This window comes from Ornithodoros turicata, chromosome 3, assembly GCF_037126465.1.
Source record: "Ornithodoros turicata isolate Travis chromosome 3, ASM3712646v1, whole genome shotgun sequence".
Classification (NCBI taxonomy): domain Eukaryota; kingdom Metazoa; phylum Arthropoda; class Arachnida; order Ixodida; family Argasidae; genus Ornithodoros; species Ornithodoros turicata.
Window position 1 is genome coordinate 107,098,942 of NC_088203.1, and position 27,327 is coordinate 107,126,268.

The following is a 27,327-nucleotide window of genomic DNA, read 5'->3' on the forward strand; positions in this document are numbered from 1 at the left end:
AGGGTATGATGAGGGTGAAAGAGAGAAAAATACAATGTGTTTACCTTCTCGACTGTCTTTCAGCTCCTCAACACAACCCAGGTGAAGAGATATGAAGTTCACGAAGATAAAGTCAATTTGTACTTCGATTATGTAAGTCTCTTCTTAGCTCAATTTGTGAAGTTAGGGACTGGTAGTAGCCCTTATTATGGAAACAGCCAGGGAATAAGTGTTGTGTCAGGAAGCCCTGCCTGGCTATTCGAAGCCAGCAGTGAAAAAAAAAAAAATTGTAGTCCTATACTTTTCTTGCAGGCTTGGAATAGCCAGGCAGGGCTTTCTGTGTCTCTGCTGTCACACCACTTCCCTCGAATTCGCTCACTTTATGAACAACTTTTTCCCTCCCCCATATTTCTCCCTCTAAATAGGATGAGGTCAATAGAAGGTCGAGAAAGAACACCCCGTGCCCCAGTGTCAAAGGGGAAAAGATTATTCGCACCGTTAGCACAAAGTATCATATATCTTCCTGAGTACCTATAGATGGGCAAACAGCTGTCACTTTAGAGTTGAACTTTGAAATGGACACATCCCGAGGTGCAACCTGATTGACCCTGACAGCAAGGGACAAACAAGACCATTGGAAGAGCAGTCACCCTATAGCAAGCATCAACAACGTGTTGTCTTGTACTCACCTGGATGTGGGGCAAGCCATACCAGCGTTGACTAGCGTCATGAACGATTCTGACATGGGGCTCTGCATAGCATTAGTGGATTCATCACAACTGCCGAGGTCCATCTTGAACTTCCAGGACCAGCTGCTGCGGAATATAGTGAAGACGTTCCTGAGCTACTTGCTAACATTGCCTTTGTGCAACTGTCAAATGATCGTACCAATAGTGAAAACAACGATGACAATGTTCCTCAAAATATAGGAGGAGTAGCCATCATGGCCAAACCTGCGTGAAACCATATCGGGGTGCAACATAGTACTTGGAAGCATTAGATTACTGACGTTCTCCTGAGCAAGATTGACATAGGAGAAACAATAGGCACTGTTTCAAAGCACTTTGAAAGCAAAATGTTCTTTAAAAAAATGCACAATTTCGTGCAACAATGTTGCACGTGTCCTTGTAGCCCTTTCACATTCTTCCTCGTCTTTGTGTTTGTTTACGTGTCTTGCCCATCGCTCAGGCTTGCCTATCATGGAATTTATCCACCAGCTAGCCTGCATTTACGCCATTTTGTCTCATTCGAAACCTCGATTTATGAAGATTTTCTTACGAAGATTTTACGTGAAGATTTTACGATTTTCCAAGAAACAGTGTCTACAGTTTAAAGCCACTGTACACAATCTGTTTTTTCTACATGCATCAAAATAGGTTGAGTTTGTATTTTTTCTTTTCACGTAGATGGTAGATACTGAAACATGCGTGACCTTTGGGCTCCTTCGCGAACACATAGTGGAGAACGCTGCACCAGCCATCGTGGTCCTACGAGATTACTACGACCCAGGTAAATCTTCAGACATTGTCGACAGCTAGAGGGTCACTCGATATCGTTCTCTATTTAGACGAATTTCAAGCAACAAGCTACAGCATTGGCCCCTGCATCGAAGATGGACAAGACGACACAATTTTGGGAAGAGGTCGACGACCTTTGGGATTACCCAGATTGAATAGTTTCGAAACGTTCGAGGATGTGGATTTCGAACTGGAGTTCCCGAATGGACCTGAGACCAATGGCATAGTTACAGCTGAACCTGCCCCACATTCGTATGGTGTGTGTATGTCTAAGAAGACATACATATTGGGGAAACTACACTAGAGGAGCAGCGGTTATAGTAGAAATTTTTTTTCATTCAGTCGATACCAGGTAAAAAAAAAATGGCGCGCACAAATATCAAATATCCACGTGAAATGTTTAACCTAGAACACTTTGGCACGCAAGTCTACCAGAAACACTCCTCGTGCCCATTGTTTTAATGCATTAGCATTAGAGTCCTCAGTACGCAAGAATCACGGCGTGGTCTGTCTGTAGCACAGGTGACAAGAGGTGACAAGAAAAAGCAATGCATAGTGCGGTGTAAAATGTACTACAGTGCTTCGAAACAAAATGTAACTCCAATGGAACAACATTAGGATATCGAGGGTCTCGAGGCAGACAAAAACAAATTTGCTCACACTAATCAACGTAGAGACTTGGGGTACTTGGTACATTGCTAGTACTGAATAACGGTGCCAAGACAACACCAAGAAAAGGTAGGACAACACAAACTTCCAACTGTTTACTACGCAGGAAAAAACAGGTGTCAACCCACCACCTACCATTGCAAAATTTTATATAGAGAGACTGATTTAGACAGCCACGAGTTGAAGATAGTACATCATTTCCTCTTGTGGTCTGACATCTTTTGGTCTATTTAGGCCCTATCACAACTGAAAGGTATATGCACCACCATCAATTGACAGTCTACAAATTTTGTTTTGTGATTGACATCGCCTACCCATTATTTTTACATTCACCCGGCCGGCCGCATACCCTCTCAAAGTTACGAGTTAATTGATGTAGTATCGCTCGCACTAGTTACATTGAATTGCCTAGTTAGTAGATAGCGATGTCACACATGCCGTTTATCTTATCTATGTCGCATCGCTAAAGAACTCTGCGTTTGGTTATACGAGGGTGACACATCATAATGCCCTTACTGAGGTTCCGATAATATCGAGAATGACAACAGTCTCAGTGGTCAACAGATTTGAAAAAGCAGGATAAGCTCTGAAGCGCAAATACCTTGTCAACTCGGTGGAGAATAGCAGACGTTTTGGATTAAGACAGGTTCATCAAAAAATGGGACATCCTATGTGGCTTTCCTTTTCTCCCTTAGATTTCAAGCCATGTCCAACATGCTGGAACAATGTGCCACCAAATTTCAGCAGCCTTTATTGCGAGTCTGCATCAGGTGATCCTATTAACCTTTGTCATTACACGTAGAAATACTAAACAAATGATTATTGTTTTATGCAGTACTCCGTGTGCAGCTGTTACACACTACTCAACATAAGTTGCGAGTGAGTCACAACGTGAGTCCGAGGTTACACAGAAGGCTGCCTGTTGGGGATGTTGCTGTCCATACTCTCTCCAGAGACTGCTCCTGCGAACCTCTAACTAGGGGTAGGTAGTTTATCGCAACCTCAATATTGGAAGGTCTATGCGTCATTCTTGCTTCCTTTGCCAGATTTTTCGTCGAAAAACATTCTTTTGGTGATGGGTGACCGGAATATGCTGTCGACTACACGGCTGGGAACACTCAGCCTCAAGGTAACGGGAAGAACAACAATAATACCGGTGCCAGACACAGAGACAGAGGCAAAGATTCTCCAAGCTGCGCGCAAAGAATGTCCACCACCCTAAAATGGTCTCGTCTTTGCTGTATCAAGGGCACTGTATAAGGGCAGTGCAAGTGCTTTCTTTCTAGCACAACCTACCTGCTGAACATAAAGCATGATTCATTTCAGCTTTTCTCAGTCTGTATCTACCCTTCAACTCTCCTGTAGTTACAAATTGCCAAAACTGGTTAAACGTACTGGAGAAGAAAAAAAAGTGCACTTTATGTAGGTGAGTTTAGGACTTGCCAAAAATTCTGCACACGTTTTCTTTGAGGTTTGCAGCATCATCCATAAACATAGGTTAGAATTTCATTTGTACATTTTCTTAACTGATTGGAAACGAACAGATGAAGGATCTTTGTACGCTTTTTCCGGCCATGAAGTTGCTTCGTGAAAATGATACCCGCTGGCAGACTCAAAGCAAATTAACTCGTCCTGGTATTCTAGAAGGAGTATCTTCATCACAGATCAGCACAAGCTCTTTTGCAGAACCACAGCATGTGTACCATGGAATGTACCCCTTTTTTCTTCTTCCTTAGAATAAGCATACACCCCCATACAGGTGAACATGCAAATGCTGTAAAAGTCTGCTCATAAGACCTTGTCTGATCTCTGTGCATGAAATGTGGAAGGTCACCCCCTTGCCCCCAGCCCGCTGTTGCAAAATGGGACATTTATGGCTTTCAAATGTCATACGTTATTTCAATATGTGCCATCATTTTTTACTGCAATGTTACAATGCATGTTTTTTCGCCAGTCCAAGTGAAAACAAAAGAATGGTACTAAGTCAGAAATTTGTTGTCTCATTTTTCTCCACCTTTCCCTATCGAACTATAGGTGCATGATACACATAAAACAAACACGTACAACCATAATAAGCCAGCCTAACCCTTTGGCAGGCTGGTTTTACACAACAAGAGAAATGACATACATGTGACAGATCGTCCTCCATCCTTGTTCGCGGAGGCTAAAGGCCGTAGAGTCCGTTGTATGGTCTCCGGCTGAGTTGTCTCTGGTGTTGGAGGAATGTACCAGTACTGTAACAGAATTCCTGTAAAGCTCCCGAAGGCACGCACGGTTAATGCAAGATGTACAAATGACAGACAAGTACAATCATTCTACCTAACCCTCTGGCTGGCACAATAACAGACAACTCAAACTACCATAACCCTCCATTCCTCACCATACGCTGGTGACCTCTAACATGTGACACATCATTCTCTGTCCTTCTGGCTCAGGACAGCAGACGCTAAAAGGCTGTATACAGTACAGTCGTCCGGTCTCCAGCGGTGATGCCCGATGCCTTGAGCCCCTCATTTTCTGTCATCACATAGTGCCTCAGTTGGCCTCGCCTAGTGTTTGTAGTATGCTGTCCAAGGCTGGACCACCCCTCCAAAACTCTAGATCTGTCCTTGAACGTAAGGACCTCTCAAAAAATCTTATTCTAGAGCCAATTGCTCAACAACCAACTTCACTGCGTCATCATATGTTTCTTCGAACAATGCGACAGGCAACACTATAAACGTCGAGCAAGAGGCTCTAACACCTTTTCTTTGAACTCTGCAACACGATGTGTGTGTGTGTGTGCGTGTGTGTATGCTATTGCGCGCGTTCAGTGTTGAATGGGCTGCTGTGCCTCGAGCAGCAAATCTCTTTGATCTTGAGAGCTTTCTGACACCATGCTGAACATAAAAAGACTTGAAAGTTACCGCTGGTTTTTACTTTCCATATCGTATCGTACCAACAGGCCCAACTACATACCGTTCTCGACTTGAAAACCATTCCACAGCGATGGAGACGCGCTTGCAGTTTATGGGAGAAATATTCCGGGGAAGTTGGCTGAAAATGTACGCCTTCGACGTCGATTTCACTGGTTCTGCGTGGTTTAGTTTGTTCTTTCTTCGTTCTTTTTTGCTAACGGCTTTGTTTACGACCGTCACAGCAAAGAAATGGTCCGAATGACCAAGGCTACACCAACCCCCCTCCCTCTAAACCCAAACAACGGAAGAGGAATATCCGCTTTCTTCCGGACGGAATGGCGTCGTCCGTTCTGCGTTTTGCCAGGCGTTTATTCGTGCACAAAAGCCCGATCATAGTTGCTCATCCAGGAATGTGGCCCACCCCCATGTTCGGGGCATGAAAGTAAGTTATTTCCGGAAGCGCTCGGTACAATTTGGGGACGAAGTCTGGCGAGAGTATCTGCCTGTTGTCTTCGTGGGAAATATTGATTGAACGGACAACTGATGAGGAACTCATTGTGAGTTCATTATCGACGCGATTCTCGTTGGTTATCGCAACAGCCTCCTACACCTGGCAAAAAACTGCCAGGCTGTGACCACCCAAAAGCAAAAAAGTATCGGGAAAAAAACGTTATTTGCGGTGGAAGATCATTTCAACGGCGCAAGATGTCATCAAAAAAGCCGCATCATTTTGTCGTGAAGCTGCTAATTTGACAAGGAAACAATAAACCAGCGTCAGAGCTGCTGCGAAAAGTGCTTCCCACCTTTTTTTCATGCTTGCTGTTATTCTTGGATTTTTAATTTATTTAAATGACAATGTAAACGATAAACAAATACAAAAAAGTAAAAAGAAAGTCACTCCCACACTTAACTGCCATTGCAAATCGCACATTGATAAATAATATCGAGGAACAGTATCTTTTGAGGGTCAATTCTCACGCAGTATTGAAATGAGATTGTTTTCACTGGTGGTCAACCCAATGTGTGAAAGTTATCCACGTCTAGCGACATTTATTTGTTCTAATGATTTACAGCCAAAAGGCACCTCACTGGAGGTGCACCTAGAAATGAGGGAGACGTAAAGTAGAAACACAAGTACGATTACAATTAAAAGGAGGTTTAAATTTTAAGGAGGTGTGTCTCCTCACAGACACCCATATTCTACAAGCAGACATTTCAGACTTTGAAACTTTTGCTCTGGATATACATTTTCAATGTATGGTAATGCCCGGACTACTGGGGATCATCACTGGGATACTCCTGGAGTTTTTCATGCGCATAATTTTCAGACATCAAAATCTTTGCAGACATGGAATCTGATCACTGAGCGTCAGCAGGGCCACACGTATAGTACATTTATGAGGGAAAAAAAAAAAATAAGGCGCGCATAAACATAACTCATGACTATAGAGATGGGACGAATCCAGAAATTTTCCGAATCCGAATCAAAGGAAGGCTCTGCGAATTCACGAATCTTAAGAATCTCAAATCTTTCGAATCCTTTCTTAAAAAAGAAAAAAAAAGAGTTTGAAAAGCCAGGGAAAAAAACACTTCTGAAAAGTGTTTTGAAGCAGAATATATCCTCATTTAATGAAAAACAAATTAAATAATAGTTCACTTTCAGGAGAAAACATACCCATATATACTTCTTTCTAGGTGTAATTTATTTAACCTGTTGTTCATCGACTAAGCAAGTACATAAATTTTCGAGTCGGAATTGTTTTCATAAACAATCGAACGCAAAACTATGCTACAGCTTGTAATGTAACTTGTAACGTAACAGTTCCTGCCTGTACGCTTTCAGTCCAGAGCAATGTAAACAAACAAACAAGAAAACATCCGCAGGCCAATCAGGCGCCAATTTTAAAAAGAAACAAACAAACGTGGTTTGTAGATTCGATTCGCGGATCCTGTTGGCACATCTCTACTCATGACTCTTGGCTGTCCAAAATCTGCTGCTCAGAAACAGCAGAAACTGTTGTCTAAGAATGCTGCCATAGTTGGTTAATGCCTCGTTCCAGGCGATCGCCTCAACCGATTCAATGAAAGTTCAAGGAGCCATTGTTATATTGAAACAAGCAGACTTCCTTTTGCTCTTCTGGATCTTATCACACGTTGGACCTTGTGATAAGGACATGTTGTGTGGTAGGTGCATCGTGAAAACATTCTTCCAGGTCATTTTCATACGGTGCAATACGTGGCAGCACCACTAGCTGATTTCATATGGCAAGCCTGTCTGTCGCGAGCAAGGGAAAATAAAATTCACCCGTCGCATTTTTTACCTATTTATCGTATTTCGTATCATATCACGTATCAATTCGTATCGTGTCATGTTTGTGTTGGTGGAGAAAGCCCGCTTGGAATGGATGTCCTGACGAGAGGACTCAGTTCATCGAATGTGATGTTGAAGAGCAGTTTTTTGGTAACTGACAAGTGTTTGAGACATTTTTGTTGGTATACGCTTGGAAAAGGCTCTCTTCTACTTTCATATACTTAGTTATGGATCTACTTTCTTTATTTCTTTACTTTTTCTTTTTACTTTTATTACTTTCATTCATTCTCGGACGAAACGAGTTTCGCTGTATTGTATTTTCGCGTACTCGTCTTTTTTCTCCTATTCGACCAAATAAAAAGAAACGTGTAAATGGAACAGTTTCGTTATTTATAGAACAATTGCCGAAAAGTTGAAATATATTTCCTATTATTTTTGCTTTACGGGCTAGCGTAACAGATTCCACTCAAGTGCCATCATGAAGGAAATGCTGCTATGAGCGCAAGATGGCACGATGTCATTCTTCAGAGAATCTCCTTTTATCTCGAGACTTAGCACCTTTGGGAACACGCTTTTTGGGTAAGGTAGTGATTATGCAAATGTCATTTTTCTCCATTGCTATTGTATTGATTGCAGAACACAGTGTAGCACTGGTGCATGATCTGCGAGACACTGTGACTGCTTTCCGAGTAAGTTATTTCTGTTCTATCAATGTGCGAGGTTGGTAAGAAAAACTTTCTCTAGCTTCGTGCACTCATCTTTTGAATGACCCGAGGAACCGCTAATTACAAGTTGATTGATGAATTTTAGCAGTCATCTCGTAGCTACATGCTGTCTTCGACGTCTGCCTCGATGTATAATCGGCCTACGAGACCTGAATCTGTGCTCCATAATGTAAACGCCTGTGTCTGGGCACACACACTCGGGCTTTTACATTATGGAGTTCATCCACCAGCTGGCCTGCACATACACCACCTTATCAGTTGCATCTGTGCTGCTCTCGTAACTTAACCTATAATGGATAAATACCCCGTATTATTAGTAAGCTATAACGGGCCATTGTGTGATGTCAGAAGAGTTAATCCCAGCCAGTAGGCAAGACGTTGGAGACCCAAGTATATGCTGAGACTAGTTTCACAGCAGCTGTCCTCGGGGCATCTTCCCTATTCCTATTGCTGCGTAAAGTGACAAAAAGGAAAAAGAAAGAAAGAGCGAGCTCCACCGCACAAAATTCGGAAAATGACAGAACATTTGTTAAATGTTCTGAAAGTTTTCCAATTTCGTCTACAAACAAGAACTAAGTATCATTTGAGACGCGCGATTGACGCGCGTCACCTGTGGCACAGCATGTGTGTGGGGGGGGGACGATCGCCCCACCCCCAAAACGCCGGGTTACACATTAATTTCCCCCCTCTCTCCTCCCCTGTTATGCTTCGACGAAGACCCCCCAACCGATGAGTGTCTGGATCCGCTACTGCTGCGGGCATTTTGTAAGCCATGAGGCAAGACCTCCTAGTGAAGGATTCTTCTCAGTTTCGCCGGAATGAGCGTCGCAAATGGAGAAGATAGCTTTGGAAAATCGTCGTTATTCGATTCCTGGAAACAGTGCAAAGGCAAAAACGTTAATTTCGGGCGCGCGCACCTGAATCGATCCCGGTCCCGATTTAGCCGCACCTGCTTGCTCCCTGCATCTTCCACCAGTTGTCCGCGGACGAGTGATCGCTCTGGCTGGACCTGTGTGGGGCTGGTGGCCTTGGCGGGCCAGGAAAACGACGCTTCGCCCGCGTCGGGCCAGCGTCGCCACTTTTGCCAAGGTAACGCTCATTTTATCGGGCTTTTAAATCCCACCGACAGGACTATGGGGTTCAGCGAACAAAAAAACCCCAAATTAGCGCATCGCGGTGGAGGCGGTGTACACTTGCGCGGGATCTAGAGTACAGCTATTTGTTGATATCATTTCAAGGTGTCGCACCAAAGTGAAAAAGCAGCAATGAACCCCACGATATCGGGGATGGGGAGGGGAGGGGAAGGGAAGGGAAAGGGGGGGGAGGCTGGAGCCTGGCTGTGGGGACCCCCCCCCCCCCCCGGTTCTTTTTCTTCTTTTTTTTATGCATGGAGGATGGGCAGAGTGTTTGTTTTGATATGCATGCACTTTTGCAGGATTTTGCACGTCCACTTGTGAAAATTTTGGTTCCTGCAGATGGTGTTACTTAAGTAGGAAAAATCTCTAGCATCATATACTGTAAATAAAGTAGTAATTTTCGCGAATTTTGCAAAATATTGTTAAAAATGAGAAGCAAATATTTAAAAAAATTTAAGAAATGAGTTTCACCTAGTCAACTGCACCACTGAGTGAGTTTTATGATACAAAATATAGCACACCGGCTTTACGCGCAACAGAAAAAAAAAAAAAAGAAGAACAGTATAGCACTACTGTTTTGTTGCATTTGTCACACTTTTGTGTCATGTAAATTACTGTGGACATGGATTCCAGACATCATTCTGTACCCTCACTCTCAAATCGAGATAGTCCCTATGTTCTGGACCAGAGATGCTCCATGGTAGAACCACTTTAGCACATGCATCGTGAAATGGAAAGTCTTGCCGAGCGAATTATTAAAACTGCAAAATTAGCCACTTTTACAGTATTCACTGTGGAACCATCGGAACCACTCTGATGCACAAGACACATTGTAAACTTCCCTATATTCATGTTTGTTATCCACATAGAGGAAGATGAGGCCATTTTCTATATAGCTAAATGCTGTAAGCTAAAGCTGTTTGACATATATGGTGTCATTCTATTACAAATTTTTATCTTAATTTAGCGATCCTTCCAACTTTAGCTTTCACTTTCCTTTTGTGAGAGGCGTGCAACATTTGCAATGATTGAGACTGTAACAAGCAATGTTCTGCCTCTGCAGGTCGTACGCAGGAATCATGCAGTAGCTGGTCAAACTGGCAACCGGTTGAGCAGCTCCTGCCCTTCAATACCATCCGCAACAGGTACAAGCACTTCCACATATAGGAGATAGTCCACAAGTATCTTAGGTTCCCAGACAGGCATTGAGAGAGACCGGCTGAAAAATTGCACGGGAAGTACCTTATATCTTTCATTTCTGCGCCACCACAGGCAAGGAGGCTGTGGGCTCTATTCTCGACGGGCGCCGCCACCAGTCCACTGATGACACTCGTTCGGAAGTCAAGATTCGCGTCAATGACATCACGCCGGCCACTTCGCAGGTGTCCACACCGGCAATTTTTTAAAAAATCGCTTTATGGGCTGCAGTGAATCCAGCAGTATTGGTGTCTCTGTGGTGCAGGAGTTCCTACTGCTTCACGGGGGTCTGTCCTGTCCGTCGAGCCGTCGTTCTTCGGGGGCATCCAGTGAAGACCTGTATGGCGAACGACGCAAGAGCTGGTCAGAACCAAAACATCTGCAAAGAAGGTTCGCTTCCACATCCAGAGGTTCTAAATTTTCTTCGTTGCACTTTTTCTTTTTTCTTTTTTTCAGCATTAGCCTTAACAGCCTGGACTCTGAAGGCGATGTCTTGCAGGATAGCTTGGAAGTCCTTGCTCTACGGCAGAGGAATAGATCAGGTAGGTCCTTCAACAACTTGTAAAAAGAAGGCATTCTGTCTTTATTTATTCGAATCATTATCGTTTTTGCAGCCAGTACCGGGGAGGCACTTGGGTCGAGTTACCCGCTTGGGGATGCTAAAAAGGTGCAACAGATTTCACCCATGAAAGGTTATCTTTGGAAAGCATGCTCTAAGGTGTTTCATGTTGGCAGTGACAGTAATGCACTCGTAATGTTGAAAATGCGTGTAGCGTAAAGGTTAGACACTGTCTGGAAGTAATTGTAATACATCTTGATAGAGAACATACTGTGAGCAGACAGTCAAATGACCTCAATTGCCCCTTTCAGGAAGAGCATAAAACGTTCCCTAAAAAGGGAGCCCTGTCAACTGCTTCGCAGCTCCTCAAGTCTATTTCCACACCATCCATTGTTGCAGCACAAGATCCTGCATGTATCAGGTATGAGCAAAACCCACAGAAATGGTCCCACCTTCTGAGGCCCGCCCACAGTGGTCAGATGAAATGTTCCCCAACCTCTAATGTTGTCTGTTGTGTCGTGTTGCACTTGCGTCTATTAGAGAAGCACTTGACCGCAGAGAGAAGTGGACGCAACTAGTGCGCTCCGCTGCCTTGCTAGTGGCGGAAGAGGAAGATGAGCCAGAGGGTCAGCCTTTTTCCCTCGCTGCAGTTCTCAGGGAGTAAGTGGTTGCATGCTGCTGGATGTACTCTAATCAGTGGTGGCTCCCACAGTGCTAACTTTTCCACTTACTTCTTGCCTTGAGAGTGCAAGGATGAGCAAAGAAAGATGGGTCTTCATAAATATTGTGCTCATTAGGCGATTGTTTCCTATACTGAAACTCTTGACCTTAGCTGAGCACAAGCGATGTATTTTACCCCAACTGGAATCTGCCTCATTATCCAAATACAGAGCACCTTTCGTGGAACAAATTTTTTTTTCAAGGAAGCAACGCAACGTTGAGCGAATGCTATCTCAATCACCATAGGAGGAGATATGAGAGCCACCACTGACCCACCCAAAATGAGATTCTCTTTTTTTGCTGGGCGTCAGTAGGGAAAAATTTGTATTTTGTAAGACAGACACACTTTTCACATATGCAAAACACACTTTTGATGACAGCTATTTTACTGTAACGCAGCCAAATTCACAACCTCCGTAGACACGCAAAATAAAAGCGCAGATTATTCATCTTTCAAACTGTAGAGCTCAAATCTGGGTTAGAGTTTGGAAGACAGATCTTCTGGTTTGCTGAAATTGTTGCGCTTCCGCACTCAACATTATGTTGTTTTTTGTGATGTCTAATTGGGGTCACTGACTTTGCACAAAGAGGGGTAGTGTTTTGAAGACGTATAGCTACAAAACTACAAAACTTGGGCAAGAGCGTGTACTACGGCACAATCGCGTTAATTCCAACTCGAAGGGGACCAAAGATTTGTTTAAATAAAGAGGATTAAGGCTTGATGTGCGGCAGGGGAGACACTTCATGACTTTCTAGGCCTTGCCACACGTTTCTGGCCACGCGATGCCGGAAATATGAGAGACTCGTTCTTTCCAGAATATTTACAGACGAGCATCAAAACATCTCAGAGCAGAAAATATTCTGTTATACGCAGTTGCATTCATTTTTTCGGCCGCGACTAGATCAACATAGTTTGTGATGTTGAGCCCAGCCCAGCTACGAACCCTGCGAACGCGAATATCGCCAACCCAATTTGAGAATACATTGGCTGTCATCACTGGAAAGTTTTCTGCATTCTTCTCAGCAATGTCTCGGTTCCCCTTAAAACGGCAAGGTCCCTCGCTGACCACAAGTAAGCGGCATCATTCCGCGCACACCATTACGTTGATCATTTCTTCATCACCTTTCCCCTGGCACAAGTATCGCTTTTGTAAGTGGTAGTCGTATAATGGTAATAAGCAGTCTGAAAACTTAAGCGAATGTGTCCCGAGTGTCAGTCCGAATTATCCGGAAGTTCGAAGCAACAGATTTGTAATGAATACGATTACACTGTACTGGAAGGTACAATGACTAAAAAACTTTCTCTGATCAATGAGGCGTGAAACCGGGCATAACAAATCCTCAAAGGACGCACATATTATTTGCGCTTATAATTGGAAAAAACTTTTCTTCGTAATGAACGCGAGAAACAATAAAGCGTAGCGACCTGTTGCGACAATGTCGAAAAGAAACGTGATTTTTGACGTGCGGTAAAAAAGGAGTTCCCGCATTAATGGGAAAACAACAGTAAGCAATAATAAAGTCTCATTACAGGGCTGTTGCAGATAGTGATGATGAAAAGTCTTTTACCAAACGAAAAAAGAGGGGCAGCCTTTTCTTCAGGAAAAGAAAGGTAGTATTTGAGACATTGTGGACATTTCGCTCTCATTCACTGTCCTTTCGTTTAAGGGTCGAGAGAAGGACCACAGACAGATGGGACACCAGTTTGTGGCTGTCCTTTTCGACACCTGGACGTTGTGTCATGCATGTGGAAAGCCCCTGGTCAACAAACCGGCACTCAAGTGTGATAGTGAGTCACATATGTATGCCTCACGTTGTTCGCACAAAAAACATTTACATTTACATCTTTACAGTCTGCCTCGTGACTGTTCATGACAGTGGCTGTAAAGATCAGGTCATGGATTGCACAAAGCTCAAGTCGAACAAGGTGAACAAAATGGGTTTACTTTGTGGCAGGAAATAAGAAGGTCTACTTAGCAGCATATAACCTCCTTGGAACAAGTTCATTAATAAAACACCATCCTGTAGATTTTCAACTTTAAAATCAAAACTAATTTGTACATAACTAGCACCAGCTTTGGTGTTCATAGCAGCCTACCAGTATAGCACCACCTTTTGGGGTACAATTCTGCAGGTTTCTTGGATGTTTTCCGAGTGATGTCCAAGTTATGCAGTTCAGTTGAACAGGAACGATGCCAGGAAGACATCCTCAGATGTGGTTCACATATTTCTGTTCCAGGCGAATCAGTCCAGGGCCAGCATTCCAGTTGGACAACACTTGCAAAGTATGTTGACATATTCGAGTAACTCGAGGAAAACACCTTTTCCTTCAGTTACTCGAATTCACGAATTTCTGGCCATTGGAGGTTTAAGTGTTTGTGTCGTCCATATTTGTGGCCTGCCTCGGCCAATTCTCGTCGTTTATGTATGTTTACCAGGGATGTACAGTAGTTTAACTACTAGTTAAACTACTGCATTGTAGTTAAAAAGTAGTTAGCAACTACTCGCAAAAGTTGCGGTTACAACTACTAGTTAAACTTATTTTTTGTAGTTAACTACTGTAGTTAGGTTACAGCAGGCTATAACTACTTGTCATTTTTGACGAATTTTTGACGAGGAGTCAGGACAGTATCCAACAGTATCCATCGTGTTGCAACAGGACCGTTGGCTCTCGGAGCATTAGCCGGGTTAGACTGGTTAGACGCGGAATGGAGACATTCATTGTCAATACTGAAGAAGCCCCGGATCTATATCACCAGCTTGTTTGCTATTCTATCAGTTAATTGTCAAGTTTGTGTACAGAAATGCTACTGCGCATGAGCAGAGACTACGTCTTTTGTGTTAGTCAGGGTACATAACGATCAGCACGCACAGCACATTCGAAAAGCTTATGCCCCCTCTGTCATCAGATTGGAGGTCATGACTTTCTCATTGCATGACATATCACTACATCAGTATTGTGTTTAATGGGTGCATGCTGTGCTATGACTGTCTTCTCGCTGCCCTCACACTCAAGTGCTATTTTTACGCCTAAGCGATCATAGATATAACGACGCGCACAAAATATCGGAGCAGTTAGAAATGTAGTTAAACAACTATATCCTAGTAGTTGCAAACTAGTTTTAACTATTGTGGCTGCGATGTAGTTATGCTAGTAGTTAAACTACAACTGGATGCAGTAGTTATAGTTGAACTACCAAAAAAGTAGTCATAGCACATCTCTGATGTTTACATGCTCATTCTGAAGAGTCCAAACTGTTCTATGTAACACTAAAACACTAAAAAAACTGGGCTTCTCACGTTTCAAATGATGTGGAACAAAAATTTTGTCAACAACCCGCTGTCAACATGTTGTATGTTCCACTTGTCTTAGGGAGTGTGTTACAGTAACGTGTCAACTGAATTTTGTAATGCTACTTTCTGTGAGTACCTGTGAAGATGGCATCAGATGCAGTTAAACTCTCAATCCATGCAGCAATAAAGCATTCAGGGGAAAATGATGTCTTTTGTTTTTACAAATTTTTTTACAAACATAACGACGAATGAAAGAATGTGTTTTTCAGGTGCCAAGAGCAGAGAAAGGAAGGGTTCCAAGACACAGGTGAGCTCAGCCCCACAAGTCTTAACAAACTCATGTCGGACAAAGTTTTCAAGGAAACTCTTTTCCGCAGGTTGAGGGCTTGTCTAGCAGCGCTTCTTCACCCACGTAAGACGTTTTTTAAGATTTTACTCATCCAGTAGACAAAACTGTACACACACTTAGATGACTAACAATTTTTCTATAATTGAATGTACTTTATGGCAAACAAAGGCATTGTCGTTTGTATGTCGTTTGCAGATATATGTGTCCATAAGTGAGCCTTTTCTTACAGTCTGCCACGCAAAAACAGTGCAACCAGTTACTCTCAGTGGAGGAGGGCAGCTACAAAGCTAGGGGTCAAGTAAGTCACCATCCTCCTTCCACTGCAACTCTTTTCTTATTGTTGCATGTTTTCAAGTCTTCATACTAAGCGGTGAGAATCTCAAGCGTGTTCAATACGCAGCGAAACCAGGATAAAACACTCTTGGTGCTAGAGTGGTTCCTCCATTCATTGCTGTAGTTTTTGTGACCTTTGTGTGCCTTTAAGCAGATATCGTCAGCTTAGGTCCCTATGTTTCAGCTCCACTGCTCCCAACAAGGTTGGTGACGACAGCGGAACTCCAGACGGCCCTTCCAAGTAAGCGACCCAGCAGACTACATTTACATTGTTTCATAGTTTTGTGCTTTTTCGAGGGTCTGATAGATTGTCCCGCGTTATTCAATGATCCCTAAGCAGCTTCTAATGACCAATTTTCTTTTCCTCTTGCCCACCCTTAATTATCCCTTAATTATCGTAAGCACCGTTAATAAGTGGCCTTTTCTTTGTAGCACCACCGAAACTGGCTCAATAGAGTCCCTCGAAGAAGGTGAGAAGTACCTGGACACTGGTTAAAGATTGCATTAATATTTGTCAATTAATATATAGGTGGGCTAGACGATTTTGAAGATGATCCCCTGCTGAGATTAACGGAAGAAGAACCTGGAGTGTGGAGTACCACTGCTGACTCATCGGTGAGCCCTGTAACCCACGTCCATGAGATCACAATCGGATCGGATGCTAATCACCGATCATTCGTTGGTTCAGTCAAAATTTCCCACAATCTCTTTTGATGCCACACGTTTCTAATGGAAAGTCTCTTGCAGGTGTTAAAGAGACTGAAAGAAAAGGAAGTGAAGCAGCAAGAAGCCATTTATGGTACGAGTTTAGGTGACTCTTGCTCAACTGAGAGTATGCAAGTTTTTCTCTTCCAGAATTGATCATCACGGAGAAACATCACTGTCTAACCCTGAAAATCATGCAAAAGGTACGACGCAACAACGTTAAATGTTCTCTTTTCATCCGGAGGCAACCTAAGAAAGTATATTGTCCCCAGGTGTTTGCCGAGGGGATGTTGAAGGAGCTAAGCATGGGGAAAGACCTGGTGGAAAAGATGTTCCCTTCCGTGGAGCAGTTGCTCGATGTGCACTTGACGTTCCTCAAAGAGTTGCGGTGCAGGCAGATGCAAGGACCTGTTGTCCAAGGAATCGGGGATTTGCTCCTTTCGCAGGTTTGCTCATCACACCATCGCAAGATCAATTTGTAACATCACAAGATCATCTTTCCCGCACAGTTTCAGGGTCAACGTGGGGAGCAGTTGCGCAATGCTTATGGCCAGTTTTGCAGCCGCCACAAAGAAGCTGTCGCTTTGTACAAAGATATTCTAAAGACAGACAAGAAATTCCAGCTGTTCGTTAGGGTAAGCAGCATCTTAGAGCGCTCACTCGAGTCATCGCGTCAGACTCGATGCAGAGAAAACAGTTGAATATGACAGCAAAGCTTGTCAGGAGAATACAGTGAAGCATTATCTTTTAGTATTGTAATTAGAGCCTGAAGTTTTCGGGAAATATTTTTTTCTAAATTCTGGGGGGGTAAAAATCGGGTAAATAAACGTGTGCACTAAATTCGTGCGAATTCGGGTGAAAAAACTTCCATTGCGCTAAAATCGGGGAGAAATCAGGCTCAGTTATTCAAACTAACTGTAGCGATTTGGTACAAACGGTGATGTAACTACATTTTTCTGCCAAACAAGTAAGTTGGTGCATTCCTACAGACATCCCAGAGAGGGCGATTTGCCTGGTAAAAATCAAGTTTCACCCTAAAGAGGCAACCTTCAATTCGGGGTGCAAATTCGGGGAAGAATCAGGTAAAACCCTAAAACTTCAGGCTCTAATTGTAATGCACTTTATTGTAAGCACTTGAGCAAACAGTATGTACAGAGACTCTGGAGCAAAAATCACACAGTTATGTACCATTTCAGAAATGCAGCCTGAAGCCACTATGTAAAACACGAGGCATCCCGGAATGTATCCTGTTGGTCACACAAAGAGTTACCAAGTACCCACTGCTAATTGACTCGCTACTAAAAGCTACCAAAGGTCAGTGATGTTGCTTACGTTAAAGTACCCATTTTGGTGTGTCTCAAACACCATTAATAGATCAGTTCTGTGCGGCAGCATCCGTCCGCTAAGATGTAATAATTATTTAGGTCCTTTAATACGAGTATGTCATTTGACTGACACAACAAAAACGGGAATCTGCCAATGTTGCCTCAACAATGGTACAGATATAATGAACATTCAAACGTGGTCCCTTAATAGGTGGAAAGTAACTGTTCTGAGGATGAAACAGACGAACGCAACACTAGCCTCAATGTGCCTAAGAATACGAACAACTAAAATGTCATCCAAAAAGCCAGACAGTGGCAGGAATCAAACCACGCGTCTCTCGATTCCTGGTCGAGTGCGTTAACAAATGATGCAATGCTGGCATCTGCTTTCCGACTACTTCCCAAGGGGCCTCATTCAACTAATGGGACGCTCACTCACTCTCTTCACATTACCTCCTACACACATAAGTATGAGGGAAAAAGCAACATCCAGTGAACAGCAACTGTTCTAAGTCTGAAACACACAAACAGATTCTTCACCATGATGTAGGAAAACCGAGAGGCATGGACAAAATGGGACAACACACAACCCCCTTTTTTGCTCGTGCCTCTCAGTTTTGTTTACATCGACTAACTTGTCCTGGCCAAATGGGGACGTCATCTGGCCCGCCACTTTGTATTCACCGGCCGTTAGTGACCAGCGGGACCACGCCGTCTTCCCATTTCGTGCCTGACAAGGCATTAACGAGACGATTTGAAAAACGTGTGCAAAAGATGTTAAGTTTCTGTTAAAAGTTGGGCCTTCGGGTGAGTAATACGGTAGAATCTCGATGATAGGAATCTCACGGGGTAGCGGAAAACATTCGTACCAAAAGAGTTACACCAAAATAAAAATTTAGGCAAGAAAATAGACAGTGGCTGTTCATTTTCCATTACTGTCAGCGAAAGAGGTCGGTCGTAGCAATTTTCCCTCTTCATTTTTGGCCAGTGCTGCCGAAGTTTGCGAGATTATTTAAAAGGCCCAGCGCGTGCTTTCCACGCTTTTTCTAAAGCGAGCTTCTCCTAAAGCTCTCGTGCGTTAGGTGAAGCCGCCTTGCGGAATGCTGACGCGTAATGTTGCCAGAAGTTTTCCCCGATATGTTTCCTCCGTGTGTTCTGGTTGTTGTTATCCTGTTTAGGATGTCGTCTTCTGTGCCATTGAGGTCGTTAGAAATGCCAGCCTTAAATAAATACCAGTCGCGGGATAACAGATGATGGTCATGCACGAAAGTAGGAGTGCACAAATTACGCACATTTTTATTTTCGCAACTTTTTGAGTGAAAAAGTGGGGGGGCGCAAATTACGCGAATTAAATACGGTACTGTAAAATTATGTTCTTCCATGGAATACAACTTATTATATTGTGTTATTACATCTACGATTTCCTTGTTTTGTGCAGTGACAGGTGCACAGAAACCTTGTGTAGTGTGCCTATGGGACCTCCCATCATTTTCCAGAGATGGCTAAAAAAATGGTACATGGTACCTTTGCAGCGTAGTGGATTTGATTTTTCACGTTGAACTCGATGTAGCAGCCGAGTGCTTGGTCCAACCTATGGCACCTATGTTTTCATGTTGCACGTGGAGGCTGTGGTGACTTTTGTTCAGGATTGTACTGCATTCTTGTATGAAAGAAAAAAATATGTTTTCTACCTTGAGAAATATGGTCACCTAATCCCTAAATGTGTGCATTATTTCCACCCCAGTGACCTTGGAGGCTACTACTAGGAATATTTATCTTTGTAAGTGGAAGACACATAGTGCATGAGCAGTAGTTTCTTAGTCAGTTCTAGGACTCAAAAACGTTGGTACTCTATCCTCGTAAATTAATCATTGCTATTTGTGGTGTTTATGTTAGCTAGATCATACTCAAGGATCACAATGGCAGCCTCCAGTGAAATAAGTAACTGTTCCAAAAGTGATTAGCCTTATTTGCCCTGCAGATAAGACAGAAAAGGAAAACTTAGAACATGCTCAAGCCTTGGTGAAGGTGAGTGATATTTGCTGTTGAAGAGGCTGTATGGCTCTATGTTCTGTGGAAATGCAGGAAATGATCAACCAGGTAGACGCACAAGTACACCAAGAAGAGAGGAAAGAGCGTTTACTCGATATCTACAACAGAGTCGATGCAAAGTCCACAGCATATTACCGCGGAAAAAAGTTTAAGGTGACAATTACTTTTCAGTCGGCACAAAGGGCTCTCGGAATGCTTAGTGCTGGAGAGATAGATAGATGCATTACAGTCATTTCTTTCCAGCTGTATTAATGGTTGTGAATAGTTCCTCTAAAGGATGCCATAGAACGTTTGTTTTTCTGCAGAAATCTGACCTGCTGTCTAATAGTAGAAAACTACTGTATGAGGGCAACATCTGCTTGAAGAATGGCGTGGGAAAACAGCTGGGTAAGGAAATTCAATTAGGTCGACAGCCTGGCAGTAATTTAGAAGAAATGTATGTTTCATGCAATCAAAACTACTATTTTCGTGAACCTTGCGCGGTTTATGATCCTAGAACTGTGAACGTTGTCACCATGAAGATCTTTCAACAATTGTGACCTCTGCCACTCGATAAAATGTTGCTTCATTGTCCTGAAGGTGTTGTGAATCCAATCCCGAATATTGCACGAAATGTAATTTATGGGTACCAAACATCTCTGTCGAAAACCCCAGCGCGCTGCGTCACAGAGTCATGGCACTTTGAACATGAGGAGATCCTTTCACGCTGCTTCTCTCGCCTCCACCTAGCCAGATCTCGGTATGACGGAGTACCAAGCGCACAACTGAAGTGCATAGTTTCCCGTCCTCGTGACAATGCCTATAAACAGGGACGCGGCACAGCGAAGTGCTCAGAACGGAAGTGGAAATGCGCTATGACGTAGAGTCATAGAGCAACTGGTCAAAGCGCCACTTCCAGTCTATTTCATGGAGCTGCTTGGCACCGCAGTCAGCGGGGCCCTCGAAAATGGGAGATTTTTAAAAGTCTGTAGCGTAAAAAATAATATATAGACCCTGCCAGACACAAAGTTCTATCCGTGTGATTTCTCTACCCCTTACCCCCACTGTGCTAGCCTCGTTACTTTCTCAATTCATGTCCACTCGATGAGACTGCAAATGAAAACATTTTGGCCAATGCACTGTAGATGTCATCGTGGTTGTGCTGTCAGATGTGATGTTCTTCCTACAAGAAAGCAACCAGAAATATGTGTTTGCTGCCTTCGACAACAAGGTAAGCATTGTTACCTCTATTGGTAATGCACAAGGGAGTGAGAATTCACTTTAAGAATAACGCTGCTTCTAGTCGACTGTGATATCGCTGCAAAAGCTTTTGTTGCGAGAACGTGCTGGTCAGGAATCCCGAGGCATCTACCTTATCTCTTCGCTGCCCGACAAGCCCGAGATGTACGAGCTCGTCTGTTCCAGTCCTAGGGATAAACGTACCTGGATGCACATCCTCAGAGAAGCCATTCAAGCATGTCCAGGTAATCCAGCCAAAATTTGCTCCATCGAGGTAACCAAATTAATGAAACCATGTGAATGCTTTACCCACGAAGCTCAGATGTAAAATCGCTATGGGACTTATCTTTGTGGATAGCATCCGACATGTTGTCACCCGTCAGATTTCCCCTGCTGCCATAGACCTAGAAAAGGCAGGGCATGTAATATTGAGGGTCACCTTTTCTTTTTGCATTTGGGCACAGTCACAGATAGGCCTTTCTAGTAGGTCAGACATCACATATTTTAAAATGTCACAGAGTACGCTATGTGGTACGTTGTCCACTTGAAGGAATTTCATGTACTTATGTCTCAACTTAGGAGGAAGCCTATTTTGTGCACAAGTAAATATTCACTGGCTTCATTCTCTTAAGAGGTGTCACACCTTTCAATTTTTAGACAAATTACTGTAGTGAGCACAACGTGACACACTACAGACAAAACGGGGTGCCTGCAAGAGGGCTGTATCAAACAAGTGGTAAATAATGTGCTTGTGTCATTACATATCAGATGAGTGGACCAGGGGAAACAAAATGCCATTGTTCAGCCAAAACATTGCACTTGTAAGAGTTTCTTCCAGAAAGAAAGAACGAAAAAAAAAGCAATCTAAAACTGGCTCAATATGGCTCCTTTTATGGTTCAAGTCTTAGCAAAGGTACAGATTTTTGTAACAAGGATATGTTACTAATTACAAACTTGGTACATTTTTCTTTTATCTTTTTGTATGCTATTATGTCAAATTCTCACGCACTTCACTTAGACTGCAAGAGCTCTAGGGAGCCTTGAAATGTGGCAGTAAATACCCACAAACAATATTAGCTGTTCTTGTCTAGTGGAAGCTCTGTTGAAGAAATGTTAGATCCGTTAAGTCATTTACAGCCCTGTGTGGTACCTTATGAGGTTAGCATGCAACTTTACTCAGTGACTTTTGCAGAGGTGTCCAGTGAAACTGAAGAAGAAAACAAGTTTGAGGAAGCCCGCAATGCTAAGCTGAAAGAACTCTCATGTAAGCATCTTGATGTGTCGTTATCTTGTTTGAAATAAGAAACAAATGGAAGAATTGTGTTGTTCATGGTATAAGCTTTGAAAGTTTGCAAACAAGCATGTCTGCCACTGTACAGCGAAAATTGTACAATACCACTTCAATGTGGGCCTCAGTTTTGGAAACTACTGCTGCAGTTTTCTTAGGGATGTACTTTGAAATGTTGGATATTGAAATGTGCATTATAATAACTGGTGCTCTTCTTCAGTGCTCTTGTACGAGAAGGATCAGGTACTGGTCCAGGCCTGGGAGGAAAAAATGCAAATTCTCGTTGAGATGCTTGTGAGTGTTTGAAGCAGCTCTTTACGCTATCCATACCTACTCTTTTGAATATAATGGTAGCTGAGCGTACCTTAGAGCATTTATTTGTTTTTCCCACCATGGTGGGAAACACAACAATGGTGTTCAACAAAAGGCGTATTTGTATCGATTTTTTCAGGAAACCCTCGGGGTAGAGCAACAAGCCATAGAGAAGGTGACTTTTCTGCATATTAGAAAATTGTGCCACTTGACTACTCAAGTGCAGTTCACGCTGCTTCCCTGGGCAATGCACGTAAAAGTGACGATACTGCAACGCTGCAGTTTTGTGAATGGCATTTCCAATCACAGTCACCTGATGGTATAGGCCTTGCAGACGTTTTACGCCTACAAGTGATCCATAAATTGAAAACTTTAGATAGAAGCAAAAATGTTGTTGTATGTGAAAGGAGTTGTGGTAGACATAGCCGATGAAGCAAGTTTTTGGCATGACCCCGAGACGACACAAAATTGGAATACGGCACGCACCCTTTCTGCCAACAGATGAATCCGGACCAGTTCAAGTACGGAAAGCTGCTGGAAGTAGATGACTTAGAAGATGCTAAACGTTTGATGCTAAGTGCTGCGAGTGAAGGTAAGATATTGGGGAAAAGATGTCCATATTGTGACCGGTGTGACCTCCCACCAGTGGGGCGTCTGTCACACAGCCTGTATGCATCCACCAGCCTCAGTCGGAGCGTCAGTAGCGCTGGAGAGCACCAGAGTGACCACTACGTGCCACCACTCCTACCTAAACGGGCAGAGACGTTTGCGGGCTTTGACCAGGCTAGCAAAGGTTTGTTCAAACTAAATTATCGCGTAATTTGTAACGAATATTTTGTTGCTTTAGCCTCTTTACTAGTTTGAACCGCACCGGCTTTCAACAAACATAACAAAATACAGTTAACGTTTCGGGTCCCATTCGGGTCCCATCATCAGAATGACGCTGTCCTGGTCGTCACCGGGTATTTACGTAGAAGAGGAGCGTAGCATTCTGGGAGGGGGCCTGGTTGTCGATTGATAGCTTCTTTTGTTTTGCTTTAGCCTCGAAGTACCACTCAAATTTTGAGGGCAAAAATTGCTCCTCACTTGGAACCATTTAGTGTAGGGATAGGGCCCTGTGTTTTCGGGTTTTATGTTTTTTGAAAATCTGGGGGTAAAAATCGAGTTTTATTTCGGGAGATATAAAACTGATATAATATCGGGTGGAAAATAAAAGAAGGCACTCCTCGCATCTTAGATTAACGCAAGATACGGAAGAGCTGTGCCTAATGTCCAATGCTCGGTGTTCTTGAGTGCCCATATTGGTGGCTGAATTGGCACCTTGCCACGTTCATTTCTTCTTCTTTTTTTTTCTTCATGTTTTACCCTTAGTGATGATGGTGCAAGTCAGGAGATAAGAGTGGTTTTCGCAATAAAACAAAACACAGGGCCCTGTATGGAGGACGAAAAACTTGCTGACAGTGATTGTTCATGCTTTGAAAAACTTGCTACGAGCTTTTCAGACACAGCATGTGCTTGCAAAATTTCAGCCCTGAAAAAAAGGCTATCCATGTTAGGCGAGTGCACATCTAAATTGAGCAACGAACCTGATCCTACCTCTCACCTGCAAGTCAAGGTGAGGTTCATTGTCTTTTGGATTGTCCTCTTGAGCATTTCAATTGCAGGGCATTGAAATGCGAAGGTGCAGCTCGCCACTGCCAGTAAAGATACCATCTAGTCCAGTAGGTGCACGCGAAATACTCGACATAAAGCTGAAATAAAGTATTTCCTGACAGGAGCACCGACGGAGTATTGCAGGACTCGAGTCACTCAGTTCTACTCCCATCCTTGTGGCCCAGGGCAAGGAACAGCTGACAGCCATTGTCCAGCTCACCCATCAACTGCACTCAGTTATGGTAAGTCATACTGAACTGAATCCATCAAATATGAAACATTTCATTTCTCTTTGCAGTGCCTCTATTCACACAGTATGTCTCTTGCACAGAGGTGAGTTAGGGTTCCAATCTGGCTTTCCTTCAAAAGGGGGACAGAATAGGTGTTGAATTGTTCTTTTCACCAAAGAGAAACAAGATAGTAGGTGGGCTGATGCAGGCATTGCACTACAACGACCAACGTAGAGCTTGGGACAAAAGTTGACAGAACACTGTTGCGTCACATTTCTTTATTGGAGCGACATCCTAGCAGCAAACAGCAGTGTACACACATACTGAGAGATGGATAGAATAGCTGGTCAGTAGTTTATCTCCCCGACAGCCAGCAGGGGGCTGCTCCGATGAAGAAATGCTGCACAAACTTTTGTCCCCAGCTGTGTAACTGTACAAGGTGTACAACCGTACAGTTACAACCACCATCATGCACCATAGGCAAGGCTCTCATGAGGCCTGCACTTCTCCTGGCCACCGTGGGGGGAATGCTGGATTGAACACACTTTTCCCATTGTCATTTGGAGGTAACACCCAATTTGTGCAAATGTTTTTAGGCTACAGAGTGAAGTAAGTGAACTGCAAGAAAAGCTTGGCCGCCGTCAACAACCCCAGAAGCTGGAAGAGCTGCGCAACCTGCAGGAGCAACTGAGACACGAACGTGCCCAGTGGCAACAACAATGCCAGGAACAGCAGGCGCACTTGGATGCTCAGCAACAACAGGTCACACTCATGCAGGTAGACAAGCTGTGCCACCTAATAGAAGACCCAATGGTACTAAAGGGGGGCAAGATTAAACAACTTTAATAACCAAAAGGGCACCTCCCATTCTGCCAAGCAAATATCTTGCAGGCAAAAGTCACAAAAGCGCATTAACGAGCAGACCACTCGATGTTGGAGGAGATAAAAAAGGTCAACTTGTACAAAACAACTCCAAATATTTTTCCTATTGACGTTTCTTCCCTATCAAGCTGGTTTTAACAATCGCACCAACGAAGACTGTCTCCCAGTGTGCTCAAAATTGACAATTTTATGACTCGCTTAATCGTGTCATTTCTTTCATGCTTCACAATAAAGGTGGGATTTGCAAAGCCAGGGTCAGTACACATCTTCTGTCCTAAAGCTGGATCGGGTGTCTTTTGAATAAGTTCTAATATGATGCGAATGGCATTCCTTATTGCATTTATCGGCTCTCACCCGTCTACCTTAACACATAGTTGCTGCAATAATGAAAGAAGGGGACATAAGCTTCCAAACGTTGTGCATGCAGTTGGTTTAAGAAACAAACAATTTTGTCGCTCCGAGACAATCTCGAGATAAAAACTGTTCGCTCGCAAAGCTGCGTCATCCAAGGAATCCACTGTGAGCTGTTATAGTATTTCTTGAGCAAACGTCATCAGTAAGAAAGTAAGGAGCTGAATAGTATGTCCTGTAAATGGCCAGTGCTGGATAGACAAAGGTAGACGAAGGCAGCACTTTGAATGGTCATCCACATTCAATCTCCTCAAATTACGCAACAAAAAATGATGTTTGAAAAGCTTTTAATACCATTTCCAGGAACAAGTGAAGAAAGATGCAGCCGATGTGGCTGAGCAGAGGGAATCACTCTTCCGTCAGTTAGAAGCCCTGCAGCACAGAGACCCCGTGGTCCCGTTGCGCACACGAAGAGTTCGTCCCATGGAGGTGCAGCAGCTGTTACCACTTAAGTTGTCTGGGAATCATCCCGTTCACATACGGGCAGGTTCCAGTCCAGCAAAAGTGCGTTATACTCCACAAGATGGATCATCGAAAGCAGAAAGTGACCAGGAGATATTTTGTTGAAATCTTTTTCCCATCCAGTGGTACCCGACCACATGCTCAACCCGTTTGCCCACATTGTACCTGGTGTCTAGCATTCGGAAATTTCAAAATTCCAGAATACACTATTTTTCTAGGATGAGGCTCAGACACTTATTAATGTTGCCCCCCCTCTGGAGCTCAATGCATTAAAGGTTGAATACTCCGTGCTGAATAATGTCAAAACATAGAGCATTCGTGAATACTAACTGTTGTGACCCCCCGAAGGACACTCCCGCCAAAAGTCCCCTATGCAGAAACATTGTGGCCTTGAAACCCCAATGTTTGTTACTGCTGTTGCAGCAATCATATTTTGTACTTGTATTGTGCTTTCAGTATTTTGTACTTGCACTTTTGCACTGTTCCTCACTATGAGCAATATGTGATGCCAAGAAATGCAATATTTTGTGGTCACTCACTGTGTTGCCTGTACATTGTAAAAAGATACCTTTGTGTGCAACTATGTGACTATTACATAGTTTTCTGACAACTTAAGCAGGGTGATTAGCTGCATGGTTGTGCTGACCAAGAATATAAATAAAATGTTGAAATCTTTGTCCAGCTATATTGTCCCGACAACATTTAATGCTACTCATTTAGTGCGAGCTACTTTCTATGATATTCCTTTGCCACATTACTAGCACTGACCTGCACTTGGTCAGCAGGACATCACCATGTCCTTGACCACAAGACAGCATTGTCACAAAGGCTGGGTGTTGCCATAGATGCAACAGCTATCCTCCATCTGTGACCATAGCATCAAAGGTAGGCTCATTGGTGCTTGCTCCACTTGGATACACTAAAGAGGGCATTTGGAGTAAGACAAAAAAAATACGAGATGTGCTGCAGACACGGGGGCTTTCCTTTGTGCCCAGGGAGTATTAATATTATTTTATTAGTAGTATTACTATTACATTATAAATATTTTACTGCAGCTGTACCCAATTCATATGGAAATATGGCTATACTCACATAGCCATATC

General features: G+C 43.3%; 2 protein-coding genes across 7 annotated transcripts in view; both read left to right on the forward strand.

The window, feature by feature from the left end:
- Positions 1-3,490, forward strand: part of LOC135389142 (pregnancy zone protein-like) — a 38,112-nt gene extending 34,622 nt beyond the window's left edge. For 2 of the 3 annotated variants that reach the window (XM_064619156.1, XM_064619157.1), the window contains exons 32-37: positions 64-132; positions 1,386-1,488; positions 1,547-1,753; positions 2,861-2,935; positions 3,001-3,147; positions 3,212-3,490. In XM_064619156.1, coding sequence (XP_064475226.1) covers positions 64-132; positions 1,386-1,488; positions 1,547-1,753; positions 2,861-2,935; positions 3,001-3,147; positions 3,212-3,387 — 777 coding nt within the window. In that variant the 3' untranslated portion in view covers positions 3,388-3,490. The remainder of the gene's footprint in view (positions 1-63; positions 133-1,385; positions 1,489-1,546; positions 1,754-2,860; positions 2,936-3,000; positions 3,148-3,211) is intronic. The other variant, XM_064619158.1, reaches the window with a different exon arrangement.
- A 1,874-nt stretch (positions 3,491-5,364) lies between these two features.
- On the forward strand, positions 5,365-26,899 carry LOC135389145 (rho guanine nucleotide exchange factor 2-like). Of its 4 annotated transcripts, none has more exons than XM_064619159.1 (42): positions 5,365-5,504; positions 7,123-7,246; positions 7,825-7,952; positions 8,010-8,062; positions 10,298-10,379; positions 10,507-10,616; positions 10,697-10,821; positions 10,888-10,973; positions 11,046-11,098; positions 11,302-11,411; positions 11,531-11,650; positions 13,244-13,322; positions 13,379-13,499; positions 13,564-13,637; positions 13,950-13,995; positions 15,274-15,311; positions 15,382-15,416; positions 15,583-15,651; positions 15,871-15,927; positions 16,119-16,156; positions 16,216-16,301; positions 16,434-16,485; positions 16,542-16,594; positions 16,664-16,837; positions 16,901-17,026; positions 17,588-17,705; positions 19,698-19,744; positions 19,802-19,921; positions 20,074-20,155; positions 20,893-20,978; positions 21,051-21,231; positions 22,179-22,250; positions 22,495-22,568; positions 22,726-22,761; positions 23,088-23,178; positions 23,233-23,379; positions 24,116-24,201; positions 24,251-24,307; positions 24,362-24,481; positions 24,538-24,572; positions 25,066-25,246; positions 26,066-26,899. In XM_064619159.1, exons 3-42 carry the CDS (start codon positions 7,880-7,882, stop codon positions 26,327-26,329), a joined length of 3,657 nt encoding a protein of 1,218 aa, XP_064475229.1. In that variant the 5' UTR covers positions 5,365-5,504; positions 7,123-7,246; positions 7,825-7,879; the 3' UTR covers positions 26,330-26,899. The 4 variants fall into 4 exon arrangements, with proteins under 4 accessions (XP_064475229.1, XP_064475232.1, XP_064475233.1 ...); XM_064619162.1 differs by having other exon boundaries at positions 11,549-11,650; XM_064619163.1 differs by lacking the exon at positions 11,531-11,650.
- Positions 26,900-27,327: the final 428 nt, after the last annotated feature.